Source organism: Phalacrocorax carbo, chromosome Z (genome assembly GCF_963921805.1).
Source record: "Phalacrocorax carbo chromosome Z, bPhaCar2.1, whole genome shotgun sequence".
Classification (NCBI taxonomy): Eukaryota; Metazoa; Chordata; class Aves; order Suliformes; family Phalacrocoracidae; genus Phalacrocorax; species Phalacrocorax carbo.
The window spans coordinates 1097959-1118403 of NC_087548.1; the positions used below are offsets into that span (position 1 = coordinate 1097959).

General features: G+C 42.4%; 1 protein-coding gene across 4 annotated transcripts in view; it reads right to left on the bottom strand.

The window, feature by feature from the left end:
• Positions 1-20445, bottom strand: part of WDR7 (WD repeat domain 7) — a 144337-nt gene that overhangs the window by 116768 nt on the left and 7124 nt on the right. For all 4 annotated transcript variants that reach the window (XR_010370684.1, XM_064438865.1, XM_064438866.1 and 1 more), the window contains exons 2-11: positions 14834-15005; positions 13535-13641; positions 10322-10400; positions 9592-9766; positions 8043-8119; positions 4181-4300; positions 3839-3984; positions 2662-2764; positions 1529-1670; positions 758-1006 (exon numbers count right to left, since the gene is read on the bottom strand). Coding sequence is in view for 3 of the 4 variants with exons in the window: in XM_064438865.1 (XP_064294935.1) it covers positions 758-1006; positions 1529-1670; positions 2662-2764; positions 3839-3984; positions 4181-4300; positions 8043-8119; positions 9592-9766; positions 10322-10400; positions 13535-13641; positions 14834-14992 (1357 nt within the window). In the remaining variant the exon portion in view is untranslated. The remainder of the gene's footprint in view (positions 1-757; positions 1007-1528; positions 1671-2661; positions 2765-3838; positions 3985-4180; positions 4301-8042; positions 8120-9591; positions 9767-10321; positions 10401-13534; positions 13642-14833; positions 15006-20445) is intronic.

Genomic DNA, 20445 nt, shown 5'->3' on the forward strand with positions numbered 1-20445 from the left:
GCAAGCACAGCCAACCTTACGCAGAACACACGCAGGCACTTCCGTGTTTTTATGAGGGCATGAATCACCAACACTTAGTAGTATCAACTCTGAAGCAATCCAACTTCACATTAAGAAAACAAACCATTTTGGTATAAAGTTATATAAAGTCAGTCAGTATATAAATGGAAACAGTGCAACCACAGCCTTGCGTAACAACTGACGAGCTGATATGTATATTCACACAAAAAGGCTTACGTGTCTTTTTTCATTTATCAGCATTTGTAAGAACACAAAACCCAAATATTTGTCCTGCAACTTGATCACAGAAGTATTAAAATATCTGCTACCAGAACGTACAACAGCAGGCCCACGTATAACACAACTCACTACGCGATACACCGAGGAACTCTCTTCTGGATTCATTACTTCCCCAAGAAGATGTTGGCAACACTGACACCCAGCGCCCAGAACGCTGGGAGAGAGACAGATGTCCCCCGCCACGTCTTTGCTACCGCATTCTCAAAAACCCGGCAGAAACACCCAAGGCTTTCCAGCGAAGGGGGACCCCCCCGCTCCCAAACCAGCCACAGTTAATTTATTACTTAGGCTTCTCGGGACACAAGAGAACATCAGAATTGTTGAGAAAAGGGTTATATGATTTCTACCTGTGAAATGACTTAACGGTCACTCTGTGAAACTGTTCCTTACGTCAGTGTACCCCGTGACAGGCGCGCGCTGAAATCCAAGCGTGCTTTGCAGAAGCCTAGTTGCATACCTCTCCTCAGCATATGCTCCCCTTGCAGCAGCTGAACTATAGCAGTTTGCGTTGCGGGCACAATAACAATGCTTCCATCCTCACGGCCACAGACCAAACGCCCGTGTGCTGGGATGTACACGCTGGCTGTAACTTTAAGTGGCTCTTGGATGTTTGGTATTAAGCTTAGTTGGTCTATAATCCCAGCAGGGCGAGGAGTAAGTTTATCAAAAGCTTCCTGGAGGGATACTGAAGTTTTTGTCTGCAGTCCTGTTTAAAAAAAAAGAAAAGAAAGGAAGGGGTGAGGCAGGAGAGGATTTAAAAAAGAAGACAGACACAAATTCGGATGCTTTTCTAAAAGATCTGAAAGTTTAACTACAGCATGTTACAAAACCTTGAACAAAGTAAAATTTACAGACTGGAGGTTAATTTACTGACTACACGAGTGAAGCTACAGCAACGTGGAAACGATATATGTGAGAACTGGAAAGCACATGATTGAAGCTAAAAGAGGAAGTTACACAGGCAGACAGCAATGACCATAGCTAGTGTTTGCACTAAAGCAGTTAAAACTTAATACCTGGAAAATATGCAGAGTATATTAAGATTTTGGTCATATATGAAAAAATTAAGTTACTATACCTTTTACAAGAACCTAACAATTAAAAAAAAAAAACCAACTTCACGGATATGCAGGAAAAGCAGCAGCACTTTATCCAACAACAAAACATCAAACAAGAGCCAACAGAGATGCCCATAAGACTCGGCCGCGAGAGTGTTAACTAGGTATACCTTTTGCACCATCTTGCTGCTCAAGGGTATCAGGCACGCTCCAGATACACAGTCTCCCTGAAGAGTCTCCTTGGACTAACAGCTTATAAGAGAACTCCCTATGTCCACAGAAGAATCGAGTAACTGGAGGACAGATTAGCAGCTGTTAAAAACAAAAATTAACACCTTCAGACCACATGCAAACCAGGTACTAACCTCAAAGTTTACTTTCCCCGCATAATCCACTGTACCCTTTAAAAGCAGGTGGAAAACTAGCTACTTTATGCTTTATCTTTCTTACAAGAGAAAGAACAAATCCAGCAATACAGATCAGAAGAAACTCTGGTTATTACAAAACAAGTCACGGGTTTTAATATACACGGTTTTGTTCTAAATATACTCATATTTAGAATACGTTATATATGTGTGTGTGTGTAGCCTGTAACTGCTAACGTTCTACCTGCGATGGTGAGCTGAAGTTACACCACTTGGTAAGGAACGTGGTCCACAACAGAAGCAAAAAAGTTTTAATACTGATTGACAAGATAAAAGATCAAATATATAAAATGTTTCAATATCCAAATTTTGCCAGATTAAATGGTTAAGCTAAAAAAAAAAAAATTCCTCCAATAGTCTTGTAATAACAGCATTTGTAAATCAGACAGTTACACCTCGTCGCGTAGGTGTAAGTACTAGATATATCATGCAGCGGTCGCAGATATATCAGTTTATAGCAGATACAGTTCACAGTCCAATATAGCCAGGAAGTACAGCTCAAACAGGCCTTTGGCACACAAGATTTGATTTTTTTTTCTTTATTTCATAAGGATTTAAGCTTCCAAATTCAAGGCTGAGATTCTAAAAGCTCTTGCTCAGTTACTGCGTAGCCGTCACGCACATCACAACTTCTAGTTCTCCAGGAACTGATGAATGACAAACTGTTAGTACAGAGGAACGGACAATTCACTTGGCCAGAGACTAACCTCTGCATTTATTTGAAAAGCAACAAGAACCAAACCTAAAAGCAGGGAAATTGCATCTACTTTCCCGAGGAAAAGAGGAAATCTTACAGGTCTACACTGAGAGAGACATACACGTTTCAACTCTCTCAGAGATGCATTCCATGAAAGAAACTCCGAAGAAATATATTTTACCTGTTTATCTGCTCTGTCCAACACACTGTACAATAAAGGCGGAATTAAATTTTCTACTGCTTTCCCCACATCTCTGCGAAATGAATCACTAGCTGGTAGGCAGCTGGGTTTAAGAACAAAAGAGGAAGGAATAAAATTCCTTTTATTACCAGAGAGCGATTACTACATCACTAGCTAAACAAATAACACTCAGGCAGAACAACCCCCAAGCCCTTAAACATCACATTTTTTCAATTGTTAATACAGCGTATAGCAGATCTTTCCTCTAACTTTAATGTACAGGGTATGATTTGTCAATTAATAACCGCTCCAAACGCATCCGGCTCAGTTCCCCCCCACGTTCAGAACTGAGGGAGGGCGCGGGGGAAAGAAGGAAGCCTGGCTTTAGGTCTGCTTTGGACTTCAGCACGTCTGGCCTCAGACTCAGGACCAAACCGCACCAAACCCACGGATCCCTCCGACAGATCACCAGCTGGATCTGCCCGCATCCTTACGCTCTGGTCACGTAGGAGGGTGAGAAAGGCATTCTCGCCAGATTTATGTGAGAATATTTAAGGGTCTCCAAGATAAAACTGTATCTCTAACCAGAACAAAGAGATGTTTTCTTCTGCCATCTTCATGACATGCAAAGTTTATTTTACTTCTGTCATTCTACATTTATTTAACCTCTTTGATACCGGATTTTACTTAGTTTTATATTTTCACATTTACATGCACAAACTCAGCTGTTCATGCCTTCCCTTAACGGGCTGAAAGAGTACTCTGTTACAATCCAGCCATCATTTACATTCTGCTCCCTACAGCAAAATCTTATTTCTTCCTTGTTTGGACCTGGTTAAGGAAATAGTGAAATTATATTTTAATTTATGACACTTGTTCAACTGCAAAATGCAACTCTTCCCATAACACAGCTCCATCGGGGAGTGAAAAAGAGTTAGTGTAACATCAAAAAATAGTGAAGCAATCTCGGTTGAGGCAATCTAAATTACTGAGCATTGCTTCAACACGATGCATTTAGGGGACACGCACTTTAAAATACGCTCATGGAATACTAGTTTCTGCAACATCCATGCGATTTTGTAACAAACTAAAAGCCAGAGACACTCAATATTTCTTCAAAATTGTTCATGTCTTTGCCTCAAAAATTAAATAAATGGAGTATTTCCCTGTTGAATACCTGGCTGGTAATTTATATATGAAACTTTGCCCGTCTTCTGTCCATACAATCACTTTATCAGCTGACACAAAGTCGCCACCAGTCCAGGTCTGATCATTTTCACTAGGGACTGAACATAAGAGGGAATAATCTCCAGCATCAAAAACCTGAAAAGAAACAGAGAAGTCTGTTGCCAAGAACCGATTACAGGTCAAAACGCCCAGAGAGCAGCTAATTTCAGTTTCAATATAGACACACTAAAAGGACTTAGAGCAGCTTGATCTAAATGTCTTACTGGCGGTGTAATTAAGTCAGTTTCCACAGTGAGAAGCAGCCAGGTGCTGTTCAGCTAGCTTGCCTTACCCGCCAGTACTTGGAACACACTACCAACAACGACCGCTGGGTAAACGCGCAGAAAGAGATGCTTTGACAGTTTTGACAATAAATAGGTTTTGACTCCTCTTCAAATACTGGTGTTGTATCCTGAAAGCAAACAAACAGAACCAACATGAAATTAACTGCATTTTATTTCAAATTATAAATCCGAAGTTAAATAGAGTGTTATTCTGTAATAACAACATCTTCCAAAGAGGCATTTCTTGATGGTTTTAGATTTGCTCGAGTCATGAGCTTGTCAATGTTTCTGTAAATTGAACTGAAATAAACACTTTTATTTTGATACTTCTATGTGTATATCACATCTTGAACACCAACCTTCCTGTGACAGAGTCAAGTCTGCAGACTCTGGTCACAACAGTAGCAAACGTGCAGAAAAGCAGAGCTGAAGAAGTGACAGGTAAGAAATTGGCTTGTAGAGACAGACAAAAATGACACCAATAGGAGGTTATGGCTTTTATTTGGAGACCGTAGGTGTGTAGCCATAAGCAGGTGCAGGTACGGACCAGCACGCCAGCAGAGATGGAGAGCTGAGCTGCTGAGTACACGAGCCCGTTCCCTTCCTCTTGTCCACTAGCTTGAGCACATCTCAAAGTTCTCAGCTGTAGACTGATCCTTGGCCAGAGGTTAAGATTCAGTCACTGCTGACCACGTTCTTCTGGGATTCAACCTAGCACTATCAAACAGCACAGGATCTCAACCATTTGGCCCAACACCCTCCGCTGAGCCTGAGGATCAGACTGATCGATCACATCGGTGCTGTTCCTTGCTTAATCTGGGCCCACCTCAAAGCAAAACGTTACCTCTGGCCGTACTGAGGGTGCTCACTGCTAACCTGTCCACATCCAGAGCACACACGAACGAGCTCCCAAGCTAATCCTCACTTGGACCGACTGTCCATCTTTGCTCTGACTTGGGGTACCTTGAAGGAAGGAGGGACAGCCATGCCATTCATCATCTGACTAGTTTGGTTTACAGTGGCTGAAAGAGCAGAAGGCTGCAGATCCCCTGCTGTGGGCGTAAAGAGGAGACTCACAGAAAGCCCTGTCTGCAATGCCAGTCACTTTAACCGACTTCACAGGGCTCTTGACTTTCATAAAAACCAACCTTATCAAGACAGGGCAGAGAAAATCAGGGCAGCCAGGCAATTAAGGCAGAAGCGGGGACTCACATGGCCTGGATCACAACTCCCTCCCCTGTTACAGATCTCTGTGGCAAGACAGTGTTTTCCTGAAATATTATTTCCTCATCTTCAAGATGAGCAATAAGCATTCTGTCCTACACAGAAACCAATTAAGCGCTCAGACAGTGTGACAGCAACCAGCGCCTGAAACTGAGAGTCTCTGCACAGAGCAACATACAGATGGAAATCAGATAGCAAGAAAATACTCAGCTGATATTTTTATTTTTTGCTTGCTCAAATTGAGCTTCAGAACATGACTGAGACCATGTGATGGAAACGGGACTATGCCGTTTCATAAGATGCCAGATGGCCAACTTGTAAGGAAAAACCAGACACTTGTAGCAGTTCTTATTCTATTATTCCTCATAAGAAGATCTGCAAAAGCATGCGGTATCCTCTTTCGGCACTTAAGTCTACAAATTCCCCAGCTGGACAGATTAGCTGTGCCTATTTAGTATCACCACTGTCAATGAATTACCTTGCATCCAGATAGTCAGCTGAAACGCAGCAGATTCAGCTCACATTTTTGCCCATACCCCAGACAGCCTAGACTGTGATAAGCTCCTGTTTTATGTCTTTGTGTTTCTTACTTTTTAACAGCCAACGCTCTTCACTGCTCACAGCTGCCTTTTTTTTTTTTTTTTTGAAGTGGAACTGTTAAACATGATGTTAGCTAAAACATTACTAGCTGCGTGAACAAGGGTTTCCAGAAAATGCTTTGAGAGCAAACGTAATTTCATCAAGGTCGAAGCTATGAAACAAAATGTCATGGTTTTAGCTGGGACAGAGTTAATTTTCTTCACTCTAGCTGGTATAGTGCTGTGCTTTGAACTTAGCATGGGAAAAAATGTTGAGATAACACACAGATGTTTGGGCTGTTGCTGGGTAGCGCTTGTACTAGTCAAGGACATGTCTGGCCTCCCATGCTCTGCCGGGGGCACAAGCAGCCGGGAGGGGAGGGGGCACAGATAAGAACGCAGATTCAAACTGACCAAAGGGACATTCCATATCATGTAACGTCATGCCCAGTAGGTTAACTGGGAGGGGCTGGCCGGGGGAGGGAGGCAGCAATCGCGGCTCGGGGACGGGCAGAGTCAGTCGGCGGGTGATGAGCGGGTGTATCGTTCATGTTTCTGTGGGGTTTTTTTTCCCTTTTTTTCTTTCCTTTCCTTTTCCATTTTATTATATTAACATTATTGCTATTATTATCATAATCATTGTTACTATTGTTATCATTTTATTGTAATCCTTAAGCTGTGCTTATCTCAACCCACAAGTTCTTTTGCTCGTCCGATTCTCTTCCCCATCCCACAGGGGTGGGGGGGGGTGAGCGAGCGGCTGCGGGATGTTCAGTTGCCAGCTGAGGCTGAACCATGACACAAAACCACATGAATAACATGAATACCACCTCTGTCCCCTGATGGGGTCAAAAGCAAGGAATCCCATTACACCGGTCTTCCAGGCTAATGCAAACCGTGTTGCTTTTGCATTATAAATATTCTGGAAATAAACAAGTTAATCAAAAACCAGTTTGTTCATATATCACAAGGTTATGTTTCCATGGTTGCTAAACATCTATAATAAGGTATATCTTTTACAAGAGGTCTCTGGGAACAGCCAATTTGCCAGAGGTCTACGAGACGTGTAGCAAATCTCCTAAGGCTTTTATTCACTAGTACACGGGAAGGCAGGGACTGCCAAATTAACAGAGCGCGCTATAGATAATCCCTAATAACGAATATTCCTAGAAACGGTATTCTCTGCTCAGCAAAACCTTCAGGCATCTCCACATCTCACTTCTTGTCTTTCTCAAAGAAAATACTACAAATAATAATAGATTTTAATACCAAATAAAATTTAATACTGAATTTAATAGTAATAGTGCATGATAAAACTATAATGAAAGATGTTTTAAAATTAAGTACAGATACTATAAGAGCATAAGAAATGCAGCTGGAGAACTTAATCTTCAAAAAATGGAGTGTTGTGATAAAATCACTTCTCTAATGCCACCACCACATTAAAAGACTCCCTGTGCAGTACAGGGCAAGCTTTAACTCTGTGACTTATTTCTTCTGTCCGTGCTATACAGAGTAAACACGTATTTATAAGCATCATCCCTTTCAACTAATAAGCACTTACACCGCAAGCGCTCGCATGTAAGAGTTTTGCATGCAGTACAGCATCCCGATCAGTTTGGAAAGTTAAACACTACTGTAACAATCTATGTTACTAAATTCCCTTTGGAACTCAGAACTCCAGTGGACGTAGTGCAAGATGACTTAAGGAAAGAACAGGAGTTACAAAGAGGGAAAAATTAAAAGAAGAATATTTGTATGTTAAGAATATTTGTATATTAGCACAAATCATTACATGGTACAAATAAAAAAACAGATTTGTGCAAATTGGAGATTATCCTACGCCTAACCTGGAATGAGTTCTCCAAGCCAAACATGAGACAGATTAGGAGTTCTGCCGGTAACTTGAAGAATCAGTAAAGCAAAATTAAGGAAGCTTATTTTTCAAATGGCAAAGAGATAAAAACCAGAATATCATTAGGTAGCTGGAAGAACAGGAAACAGCATTAATAGAAGTTCTCCCTTCATCACAACAGGAAATATCATTAATTCAGAAGCCTTTGTTTACCTGCATCCGACTAACTTCAGAGGTTATTATCCATACTTTCAGGATGCCAGTCACCGAAACTGCTACAACAGTATCCTCTGGGGAAAAAACAAACATTAGGCTGATAAGTACAAGGACGTCTTCATTTTGTTGCACACTTGTGCATATCTGAGTACAAAAATACACTGAGAGTACCTCAACATTAAAAGTTTATCAAAACATTCCTGAAGTGTTTGCTTCAAAAATCAAACGTTCACTCGCAAGAGTGGTATTCCAGAAGCACACACGCACAGATTCCATGGGTTTGTGTTTATATCTCTCAATTAATACTCGCAGCTCAAATTAAATGGGGGGGGAAGGGAAGTTTCTAGTACTGCTACCAGGATCTGTGCCTTGTCCCACCGCTCTCCCCAAAGGCGCGGGGTTACTCCCTCAAGAGGGGAGACCTGTTGCTTACGCCCAGCCGCCTGCCCACACCAGCCTGCGAGGGCTGGAGCTCGGGGGCAAGCATACCCGAGCTGCACAGCGGCCCCAGCACCCCCTGGCTGCGGGTTCCCAAGGGGCACCCTGCGACGCTACTGCATTAGAGTTACTGCCTTCACAAAAAACAGTGTATCAAGCACCAGCCAGACTTCTGGACATTCCTGTTTCTACCAGACAAGACTGGTGTAAGACCGAAATCCAAGGGTAACTTCTTGATTACAATATAAAAATGATTACAAAACAGGAAATAAAATTAAAGGCAGTATCAAGAAACACTTAATACCAGAGCTCACTTCCAGTTGTTCCAGCGACCACTTAGGTGTTGGGGGGACAGCAACCGAGGTTTCCCACCCCAGGACGTTGGGGACACTCTGTTTACAAATGCTGTCAGCCTTAGCTCAAGACAAATTCTCTCCTTCTGTCAGGATCTTCTTCCTTAGTGTTCCCCAAACCTCTCACGAGTTACACTCTCCACAACAGGAAAACCTGAATGAGACACCTCTCCGCCTCAGTTGCCAGAATTTAAAGCCTAGCAACTTAACACAAGCTAGCAGAGCAAAACTTGTGTGGACAAGTATCGCTTCAAACCGTGTCAACTAACCCGGCACCGAACATGAGCCTACTCACATACCTCTCCACTAAACTGGCTGTCATCGCTTTTAGGAGTTCCTCCCTCTGCAGTCTTCAGGTTTTTTAATCCTATTGTGTACTTTAATCAGCGCATCCCCTAAACGCATTTCCTACAATAACAGCTTTGAAAATGTTATGACAGCGCTTTTTATAAAGCTACTAACCACAAGAAATACTCATAGTACATATATATCTTGTCAAGAATTACACGGTACAGGTTGCCAAATGATCTTGACGTATACTACACGCCACAAGAGCAATGCAGATGACAGCATTTAGAGTGCTTGCACCCCTTCCTTCAGTCTTGTGCCAGTTTCCAGGCTCTTTCTGTCAGAGTGCTCTCCACAGCTCTTCCTTAATCCTAGTTCTAGTTCCTCCCCAGGTCCTTGAAACAGTTGAAAACAGTGTTTCTCTCACAGGGAGGCAAAGCCATAATAAAAGCCACAAAAATAATTACCTTGTGTTCTATTGGATTGAATGATAGTCATGGAGCTGATCCAGTCAGGAGATATCTTTGATAATAAAGAATAAAGGACTTCAAGGCTGGTAGCATCCACCACAAGAATTTCTGGATAATGTCCATGGCATAATAGTCTCCCTTCACGCTGAGTCCCAACTGTAAACTGATAGAACTATATGGATATTAACAAAACACAAATTATACTCCATGTGAGACATCGACTGCTTCATTTTTAATCAAAACCATAATTTCATAAGTACACCCTGATGCCTCTATGTTTAAAAATTGCTACCCTGCACTGACGAGGGGAGCTTTTTGCAGAGGCCCCCTTTCTCTGGTTACCTTGCCAAGGCAATCCTTGCCCTGCCCGCCAGCTCCCGTAGCTGACAGAAGCCTGCCCCCACCTTCCCTGCTAAGATCATCCTTTCGCCCCTACCCCCGGCAGTACTCCTCCACACATTTTCTCCTTTTCCTCCTTGCTTTCCAGCCTCTCTCATTAATTATGATACATTTTTTCAATTGCTGAAGCACAGCACATATTTCCAGCTCTAGGGCACTTGATGATACAGCATGAACTATTTATGAGATACTGAAGTACACCTGTGTCATTATTAAGCTTAAGATATGTCATTAGTAAGCTTAAAAGCTGTGCTGTGATAACCGATCTATAGTTATCCACGCATTGCAACACAGCATAGGACCTCTGGAACATACACGAAGTACTAACCTGTATGCCAGTATGTGTACAGGCCAGTTTAGTAAACTCTATGCATCTCCCATCATTCACATCCCACAGACACATCTCCCTAAAATATAAAAGGCAGATTAAAACTACATGGAAAATATTTCAATCTTCCAAGAGTTTAAAAATCATTTACACTGGGAGAAACTTAATCATTTGAACCATACATATGAATTGTATTTCGAGGAAACTCAAAATCAGCTTGAACGTCCAGTCCCTCTATTTGAATCTACACAACCTCTTTTTCCCTACAAAGATAAGGGGGAACACGTGAAATGCCAAAGAGTCAATATTAAGCAAACACAAGTACGTAACAGAATTTCTCTCTTCTCTCACGAAGATTTCAGGTCATTATATACTTCTACTGCATGCCCTAAGTCGTCCAAAGACCAGCCTGCCTTCTCCACGTTTGTGAGGAAGGAAACAGCGTCGCAGCAGACAGAGCTGTCACACGGCCGTGGGCACCGCCGGTTTGCTGGGGGCGCAGGCTGGTAAGCGGTGGGGGCATCACCTGGAACCCTTCAGCACTTAAGACCAAACTGGAAGCACTGAACAACAAATCATAAATAGTACCAGTAGATTATTTTTCTGACTTGCCTCATGAGCAAGGGTTACAGTGACTTGTATGAATTCATTCCAATTAGAAGCCATTCCCCTTATTTACAGTATTTCTTTTTTAGAAAACTTTTAAAATTTTATACTAAAATTTAATCAGAACAGAATCTGCCAGCTGCTTTCTCACCTTTTTCTTCCCTTACATCAGATATATAATTTCACAATGAAAATGTAGTTTGGTTCTAAATCCAAAAGAAAAGATTACTTAGCATTGCAAGTACTACAAGATGGTAATTCTAAGTTTTGACACATTCTGCTCTCAACATCCAGGTTAAAAGGTTGTTCAGTCATATTGATCCCTGCCTTTTCCAGTTAAAATCTTCTTTATTTTATTCGGATATGTAACAGACCCACTCCTGGCCAGCTACATTTATCTAGGCAGGGGCTAAGAAATTTCTTCCTCAACCAGAGTTGATCAGATCAGCCTCAGCCTGGAGGTCCACCTTTCAGCAAACAGCCTTTTAAAAACCAAAGCAAATAAACAAACAAAACCTCCTTCCTCCTTTTATAAGCCTGTTTTGTACAACCAGAAAAGTCTGTCATTCAAACAGTAAGTTCTGCACGTGAATGAAAAAGCCCTCAAGAACAGATGGACACTCTTGGAAGGAACACATTTGCAAATACTTTCAGGTCAAATATTTTGCCTGGTGAAAGGCAACTGAGTTGGAACGTTACCGTTTCAAAGCAAACGCTGAAAAGGTAAAGTGGAACGGCAGACTTTAAAACCAAATTGCACATGCAAAGCGCATTAAATCTAAGAGCGTTCAAAGCCTCTGCTACTTTAAGAAGGAATATTACGATGTCTAATCACAACTTATTTCCAAAACGCAGTTACTTTTATTGCGGAATAGGAGTCTCCACAAAGACAGCTAATCCATTTTAAACCTGTACCACACCTCAATACATAGCGTTCCCTGTACTGAGAAGACAGAGATGCTAAAAATCAGCAGTATTACGAGATGGCCTGCCATCGGACAGAAGTGAAGGGCAACCCATCTTGTTCAATGCAAGCCCATGGAGGAAGACGAGTCATTAATGCTTGTACCTCTGCTTAGAAACTCAGAAGCTATTCTAGACTCTTGTTAACCACGGTAGTTACTCCAACTCCCTGAACCGAAACTACACTCATATTTTGGTGGAAGAAAAGCTCCTGCCTTCCCGAATGACTCTATCGGAGGAACACGAACAAGACCATGGCCTGTTTCCTAGAAACAGCTTGCTGATAACGAGGACTCGCTTTCATAGAGCCACAGCCAGAGTAGGAGTGTAGATAGGGGAATGCATCCTCCCCACTTGTGGGGGCTGGCCTGGGCTCACGGCCAACTCCAATAAGTTGCCGTCTGGCCTTGAAGAGCTCTTGAGAACGTGCTGGAAGCTGTCTTCGCAGGGGCTCCCTGTCTCTGCAAGGCTGTTTAAGCTGGGCCCTCTTCCCTGTCCCGCCTGCGCTGCACTGCCAGCCCAGCCATGCTGACCGGCCCCAGCTCCCGATGGCCGCTGATGCCCAGGGGTGCGGGGAAGAGCTCTCCATAGCAGGAGGGGAGCCAACTTCAGACGGCAAAAGCTACAGTGTAAAACCGCAGCACAGCAAGGGCTTTAGCCAGCTCTAAGTGCCCTCCCAGTAGAAGACGGTCGGTTACTAAAGATCCTGCACTCAGCCTGAGGCAGGGAATGGGAAGGAGAAGAGGTGGGACACCCTCCCCCCAAAAAAACTGGTTTTTAAAGGCCCAAAGCTTTAACCTGTGATTTATCAAACTGTATCTTTTCAATAATTTAGCCCAAAATCTAGGCTAAAATGTGAGTGTACAAAGTATATTTCATTGATAAGTTACAGAGTATGGCTGCTTTTTTTCTTTAAATTACCTGACTGCAATCCCTGTTAATGTCAACTGCGTGAGAAATCCTTCCCCCTTCCACCCTCTAAACAGCTGCTCTGATTAGCAAATAAACCTCTTAAAAAATAAAATGTATTTGCTGACGTATTTTTTCTTAAGGATAAAAAAAAAAAATCAAACATTGCAACAGAAATATAGATAAATTGTGTGACAGGCTTCTGAGTTTTAAAACGTATTAGGCACCACTGCCTGCCAACAGGCTACACTACAGCTCAAGCTTGCTTTCGCTTAAAAAACAGATCTTGGATAAGCAGAGAAAAAGGAGCAAAACACTCATCTACTGTCAACTGAACTGGCAAACTTGCACAAGCGAGAAGATGACAAAGAGCACAGAAGTGCCTTGGCTGAAGGAAACCACGTCACACATCTCATGGTCCACCCGAAGGTAAATCACATCCAGTGCTCCCACACTGCTCTACGTCAGCGCCCCGCCGCTGACTCCCATGGGACACCAAGTGACAGAGGGAGCCCTCCAGGACCTCAGGTACTTCCCTCTGCTCCTCTCAGGCCGCGCATCCAGAATTCACACCACACTCGGTGTCTGCAGCGGAGAAGTCCCATCACTTGGAATATCTGTAGGCGTTCAATTAAATTAAAAGATACTGTGTACCTAAACAACCTCATCTCTCCTCTACCCTCAATTTCCCTTATTTAACAGAGCAGCATATTAATAAATCCTTAGGAAACTCACCCGCTTTCTGATGCGCTCACTATATACTGCTTTTCGCTGGAAGCGGAAGCCTTTGATAAACAAGTAATGGAGGCTGTGTGACCAAACAGCAGAGCTCTGGGATTGATCTAGAATGAGGGAAATAAAATGTGAAGTAAAAATCACAGAGGCACTAGTACTTAACCAGAATATATGTGTTCCAGATTTCCATTTTATGTATTATATAAGTATATATGTGTTAATACATAAACACACACGTGTACACATTTAATAACCATAGCAACAGATCCATAATCTTGAAAGTTTGTGCAGAATGCTGCTACAGTACATGGAAAAAAGTTGCTACCTAATACTGTAACGCAAATTTGTGAAAAATGCATTTCTCATCATTCTCACACTATCAATATTTTGAAATCATAACCTGAATATGGCCCAACTTGAATGAGAAAAAGTGTGTTGTACTGCAACAACAGTTTCCCCCCCATCAAGTATAATTCACAATCCTATATATACTTAAATAAGTTTTTATAAAGCCCACACATAGCTTAAAGATAAAAAAGGAAAAGGCCCTTTATTTGTCCTTCAGTTGCTTTCTCTTGTTCTTTCGTTCTAAATATACCAGATATAAACATAATTTAAGGGGGTAACTCTCAGACATTGAGATTTTTAGGTATTCAGTATAAACTTTTTCCAAAGCATGCCACTTTTTTTGCAAGAAAGGATTGTTTTGCTTTACCATTCCAGGAGCTTAGAACTCTTTGTACCAAGGCAAACTATGAGATCATATTCAAAATAGACATTGGCAGATTTCAACTCCAGGGCAGCCACTGGCATAAAACAATTAACATTCAACCTTGATCTCTGCTGCCAGCCTTTCTTCTCTTTCTTTTTTTAATGGGGAAAAAAAACCCCGAACCCAAACAGCTGAATAACATGATAACCTGAAAAAGTTCTCTAAGTACCGTCCTCTGATCACTGGAATCTGTTCTCACAAAACAATATTAAGCAGCTAAACATGAAAGTAACAACGAGCTTAGAGCAGCTCCAGAAACGAGGAATTAATTTTTAAAAAATTACTGCAGGAGCAGCAGCAGAGTTCAAGAGCAAAAACATCGCCTTCTGATCTGACATATCCACTACAGGAGGCGTGTGGTGTCACACCCAGGCCTCAGGAGAGGGAGGAAGAACAGACGAGCGAGCAGGGTGCAGCAAGAATGGAAGACCAGAACGGATACCATATCGAAGAATAAAATCGTGCTGGCCACATGATACACACTTTAAACACAAAGAAAATTAGGATTATACAGACTTTAGTCTTACCTCTAAATCCAAAGAAAGGTCCCAGAGGCATATTTGTCCATCGTGGCATCCCGTGACGATCATCGACGCGTCCTCCATGAGCAGCAGGGTGGATATGCAGTGCGTGGGGGCTTTACGGCCCCACAGGACGATGGGCAGAACGAGGCTGTTTCCTGCCATTTTGCTTTCCCGCCTGACAATTTAATCAAGATAATAAACATTACGTCTCAGCAGGTGTGCCATTCCTGCACTTACAATGTTCTTATCCTCACAAAAACCTAAAATATTAGTCTGAAGTTAGTTCATAAACATTTTATACAGAAGAAACAGTGGCTATACATGCCATTCTTCAAACAAAATACAGTGGACAATCATCTCTCATCAGGGAATGCGTTATTTTCATATATGGATTACGTAACGTTCTTTAAACGGCCACTTGAAAAACAGTGAACTGTGGTAGGGTAACTGCACAATTTTGATTTCATACGCGTTTTGCAAAGGATGCTTCTCAAAGTGGCCTTTCCCTACACATACAAGGGCCAAATAGCATTTCCCTATGCACACAGGTACTTCTGCCAAAAATCACTCTTTATACAATAATTTTGAAGTAACAAATGCTTTAAGTCCCAGGGCTGCAGCAGCTATCATACGCCCGACAGTACAGTTCATCCCATTTGCAAATGCAACAACCTTCAGTCAGAAATAGGCTTCTATGGATGACTATGCACTTTCCAGAAATACTGTTCTGACAGAACAGTGTCACACTGACACGGCTTTTTTAAATATGTATTTACATTGGAGTATCTCGTATCCTGCATTAGGTCAAATCAGAGGTGGAAAACATTTTCAAGGTTAATGCCATGCCTTAATTGATCCTCTGACTCCCAGCAGTTCACTCCCCCTCACACGCACAGCTAAGGAGGCTCAGTAAACAAATAAAAGCTAACTGAAAATAGAAACAGCCTAATTAAGACGTACATGTTGGTTTTGAACCGGTCGGTTCCTGGTTTCTGAGCCTTGGTGGTAAATGTTTTCAAAGTGTTACCTCCCTAACGCTGGTACAGAAGTAAAGCTGTACTTCTACCGCCTGCGCTCCACGGCAGGCAGAGCCGCACGCGAGCAGAAGCCGCTTAGGCGGGGCGAAAAGGGAGGAGGAATCAGAACATGCGATACCAAAAGGTGTGGTGTGATGGGAAATAAATCCTTACTAGCGTTAACAATGCTATTTAGAACTAAAGAAATCTAGGAAGGGAATAAACACAGCGAGCACTGACCACTTCTCATCCTCCCTCATCTCTCCGCCCCTGCCAACCACCATGAGCTGGATCCCAAACCAGCACTGAAGGGATTTACAGACTGCGACTTCACCGGCAGGCACTGATGGGTTCCCGTGACCCCCTGCGTTACGGCACTGCAGGACCCACGGCGCCACCGTTCATTCAATAAAGGTTGCATTTCTATTTATTCTGCGTAGATGCTGATGGTCTCGTGTAACCCAGTCATTTTGATGCTGATAACTGGGACAGCTGACCCCCCCTTCTCCCCTCTCCAGTTTCCACAAGACCCGCTGCCCCAGCCCCACCGACCCCAGCCAGCTTTAGGCTCCCTTTTCTCCCACTTTTCTCCCACGGAGGGAGAAGTGTGGCACAGCACAAGGATGGGCAGCGAGCGCGCTGCTGTGGAGCTTTGCCACGCTGCTGAAACCCAAGACAAGAAAAGAGCCCTGCAAGTAAAACTCGGTGGCCCTGCAGTACGGTTCAGCCAAACTTGCTGACTCAGCAGATTTGACAAGTTTTGTGAAGTTCATCTGCGGCCCTAAAATGGCGCTTTTTTTTTTTTTTTTTTTAAGAGTCAATCTGTTTTGAACTATCAAGCAAGAATTGATCAGCCAGCCACTCAAACAGCAGTATTTTGAGGAACTACAGTAGCACTGGATGTGCTTAATTAATACCTGAAGATAGTTTTGATCTCCACGATTTGCTACACAGCCTGGGTTCTGGCCACCATCCAACAAGCAATAGATACAACGGTATCTTCATGCCAACATTTAATATATTAAAATATATTGACACAAATAACAGAGGAATTCTTATCTGTCAAATTTTATCTAGCCAACTTTTATAGCGACTGGGAAATAGAGAACAACAATAGCGCTGGAATCGTAACTTCAGAGAGAAAGAAAACTTCGTAGCACCTCAAGTTGTAGTAATAAAAAGCAGTTTGGAGGATTAACGCAAGACTTAAACACCAAAACAAACCACTGTTTTTGTTAGCAACATTCTGAGCTTGCCAACCACTTGAATGTTTTTTGTAGGCTATGATCCTTGATCCGAGTTGGCTTACGGTGAGCTTGTCAGCCTGTGGTCAGTTCTGCGGCCGGGCAAGGGCCGCTGCAAGGCCCGGCGCTGGGGACTCCCCCCACGGCGCAGCCACGAGAAAGTCCACGCGCGGGAGAAGGGAACGGTAAATACAGGACCTTCTTTTGCTTCCCAGTTAACCGACTGAGCTTATGGTTCTTTGGGGTATACTTTGTACGTGTGTTCTGCATTTACTAATGGTAAGTTTATACAAGCCGTACGTAAGATCCATTCCATTTGTTACAGAAACAACTGAAAAGTGGTACGTGCACCAAGCGGAGAAATTATGTCAAGAATTACGGACGTTTTCTCATCAGCCTCTTACTCTGGATTCGAAGGGAGTTGTAGGAGTTACTCTACTCTGCCGTGGTAAAAGTTTGAGTTATGGAAGTTATTGCTCAGGGCATTTTGTGATAAATGAATGGGTGAAACAGTTGTGTTAAGTAAATATACAAACAAAACACTCCTCCTGTACTGTCTTGTGGAGATTTACATTCTGAACTTACCACAGCTCAACGCAGAGCACAATTTCTGATTTAGAGGAGTATAAACCCATCTAGAATTCACTGAAGAAATATTTTTAAATGCATATTTTCCTGTCTTTCTACAGATGCATACATACTCCTCTTGCCTGACCGACCCAGCATCATTTGCATTTGTGCACAGATGTGTAAGCCTGTTTCACAGCACTTCAGAAGGGGGAAAAAAAATTCTGAATCATGGTGAAGGAAAAATAAAGGTCACCCTGAATCTACGTCAGGTTCACTGCGACTCCACTTCCCCGCTGCGATAACCACAGTTCCGCGCGGGTCCCCGCGACACTCTGGTCAGACACCAGCGATGGTTAGAGGGAACTAACTAGGAAACAAGTCAAGTCATGCTGACCCACTGCCGGCTACTGCCAAACGCCACAGCACAGAACTACCCCGCCTGCACGCCCTTTTCCAAGGGAAGCACAGCACGAGCTCTGGATTTCCACGGAAGAGGTGGGAATTTAATTCTATAATCTTCAGTTCCACTGAAAACTGTCATGCAAGGTTTAGTGTCTCCCCTTTGAGACAAACTCAGATTTGACACATAGAGAGGCAAGTGCGGCGATCTCGCTTGCACCAGCCACAACCGTGACCTGATCCTACGTCGCCCTGGCCATTCCCAGTGGTGACTCCCTCGAACAAGTGCAGCCTGCATCAAAACCACCTTCTAGTTCGGAACATTGTTTTTTACTCTACCACACAGGGTTCAATGTAAATCAATGTCATGCCTCACCTATATAAAAATTACAATGCAATTTCTAAAAGAAAGTAATCTTTTTTATTACTTTTGACAAATGCTGCCTATACCCCTAGTGCAAACAACCTCTGCAGCCAGAGAAATCGAACATGATAATGTACATGGAAAAATGGGGGAAGGGAAGACAGCAAGAGCAGAGTAATGAATGGCTAAGTATTACCAACTGTAAAACAGCTTACAGGGCCAGCCCGACGCACCAAGCCTCAAACTTCTGAAAAGTGAGATGCATTATGATTTTTCACAAACTCCATATCATAAAAATAGTCTTATCACTTAATTACTAAGTGCCATTTTATGCCAACTCATTTCTTACATCCCATTGGGGCATCTTTATTAAGGACTATTTATTGTATTAAGAGCTATTATTTCATGAACAAGAATAAATAAAGACCAACAATTAAGCATTTAATCTATTGAAACATACTACAAGCTACACTGAAACTAGTAGGTGTAAAACATGCCTGTAAACGTGGTGTTAATTGTTATGCAATGCTGGATCAATTGTTCTGTCTGGACAATCACAATACAGAACCATAAAACAAATAAAAAGTTTTAATGAACATGGTCAACATACTAAAGAGCTATGACTCTAAAAATACTTCGTTGCAGTGAAATAAACAAGAATATAGTGAAAAGCAGAAATAAAGTGTCCAGGTGCAACACAAAAAATGCAATTATAAAACAACAACAAAGTCACGAAAACCAAATGAAAATACCCACTTAACTCTTCACCACCCAATTTTTGTAAGGAAATAAAACAAAGGACACACTGGGAAAGGTGGGGAGAGCTGGAAATTTCTGTTTTACATATACTGAAGCACTTGGACAGCGGTCAAGGTACAACATTCTGTACAAAGCCTTCTTCCCTTGCTACCTGCAAAGCCTCCTTCAGCAGCTCCGCCGCCGTGGACTAGAGACGCAGGGCTTTGCCAAGCGAGTCCTGGACGGTGCCACAACCGCAGCCCCCGCGGGCACACGCGCAGAGCGCTCCTCTCGCCCCCGACCAGACGACTCGCTGCCTTAGCAGTCATCTCAAAAGTACTTGTCTGACCACACTTCCACCAAGGTTGTTTTTTTTTCCACGACAGTAGATTGTACCAATGGTAAAATACCATTTATGAATTGAATTTTAATGGTTGATAAAGCAATCCATCAATAATTTCAGAGCTGAAAAACCTAGGCATAAAAATGCTGCCAAGCAACATAAAAACCTCTTCTCGTTCTTTTCCCTTCCTACTGCTCACAGTTCAGGGACCAAGTCCCAGTATTTACATGCCACTGGGCTGTTTCAGTGATGCAGACGGCTGCACTTTTGAATAAATACAGAAGCTCCCCTACCAGGGCACAAAATTGTTCCTTGAAATTTTGCAGTTTAATGTTCTTCCGAACTCCTTATAGAAACTTTAAAATCAACAAGACTCTAAATAAATACTTAAACTGAATTTTCAGAAGAAATGCATGGGATGTTACAACATGCAAAAGTATTAGCACATATAAGTAATGTAAAGTATTTTACATTTTCCATGCAGAAAAACGCGAGAGAAAGTACTGAAAACCTTAACAGCAAAACACTTTCTAAAGGCATACAGATATTCACATTTCAAAACTCTTATCTAAGAGAAACAGCATTCTTAGAATATTTAATATATCAGCCCTTGGGAGAGAAAGCAAAAAGAAAAACTACCTCTTTCCTTCTAGTTTTTTATTATGGTACCGCAATGCCTTCATTAAAAACTTCATTTTCAGAAGATACCACAAGCTCATTTTAACAGCTGAAGAGTTCAGTCTACAAAGAACCACCCTCCTCTATCATGGGCGAACACCGAATACATCCCCTGCAAAAACCAAAACTCACTTATTGTCTGTGAACAATCGATAATTTTTTTTACATCAATGATGACAAACTACGGTAGCAAATAAACACTGTAGCCTTGACAAATGGTCAAAAAGCACGCAGTGGATCATTACCAGCAAACCCCCATGTTT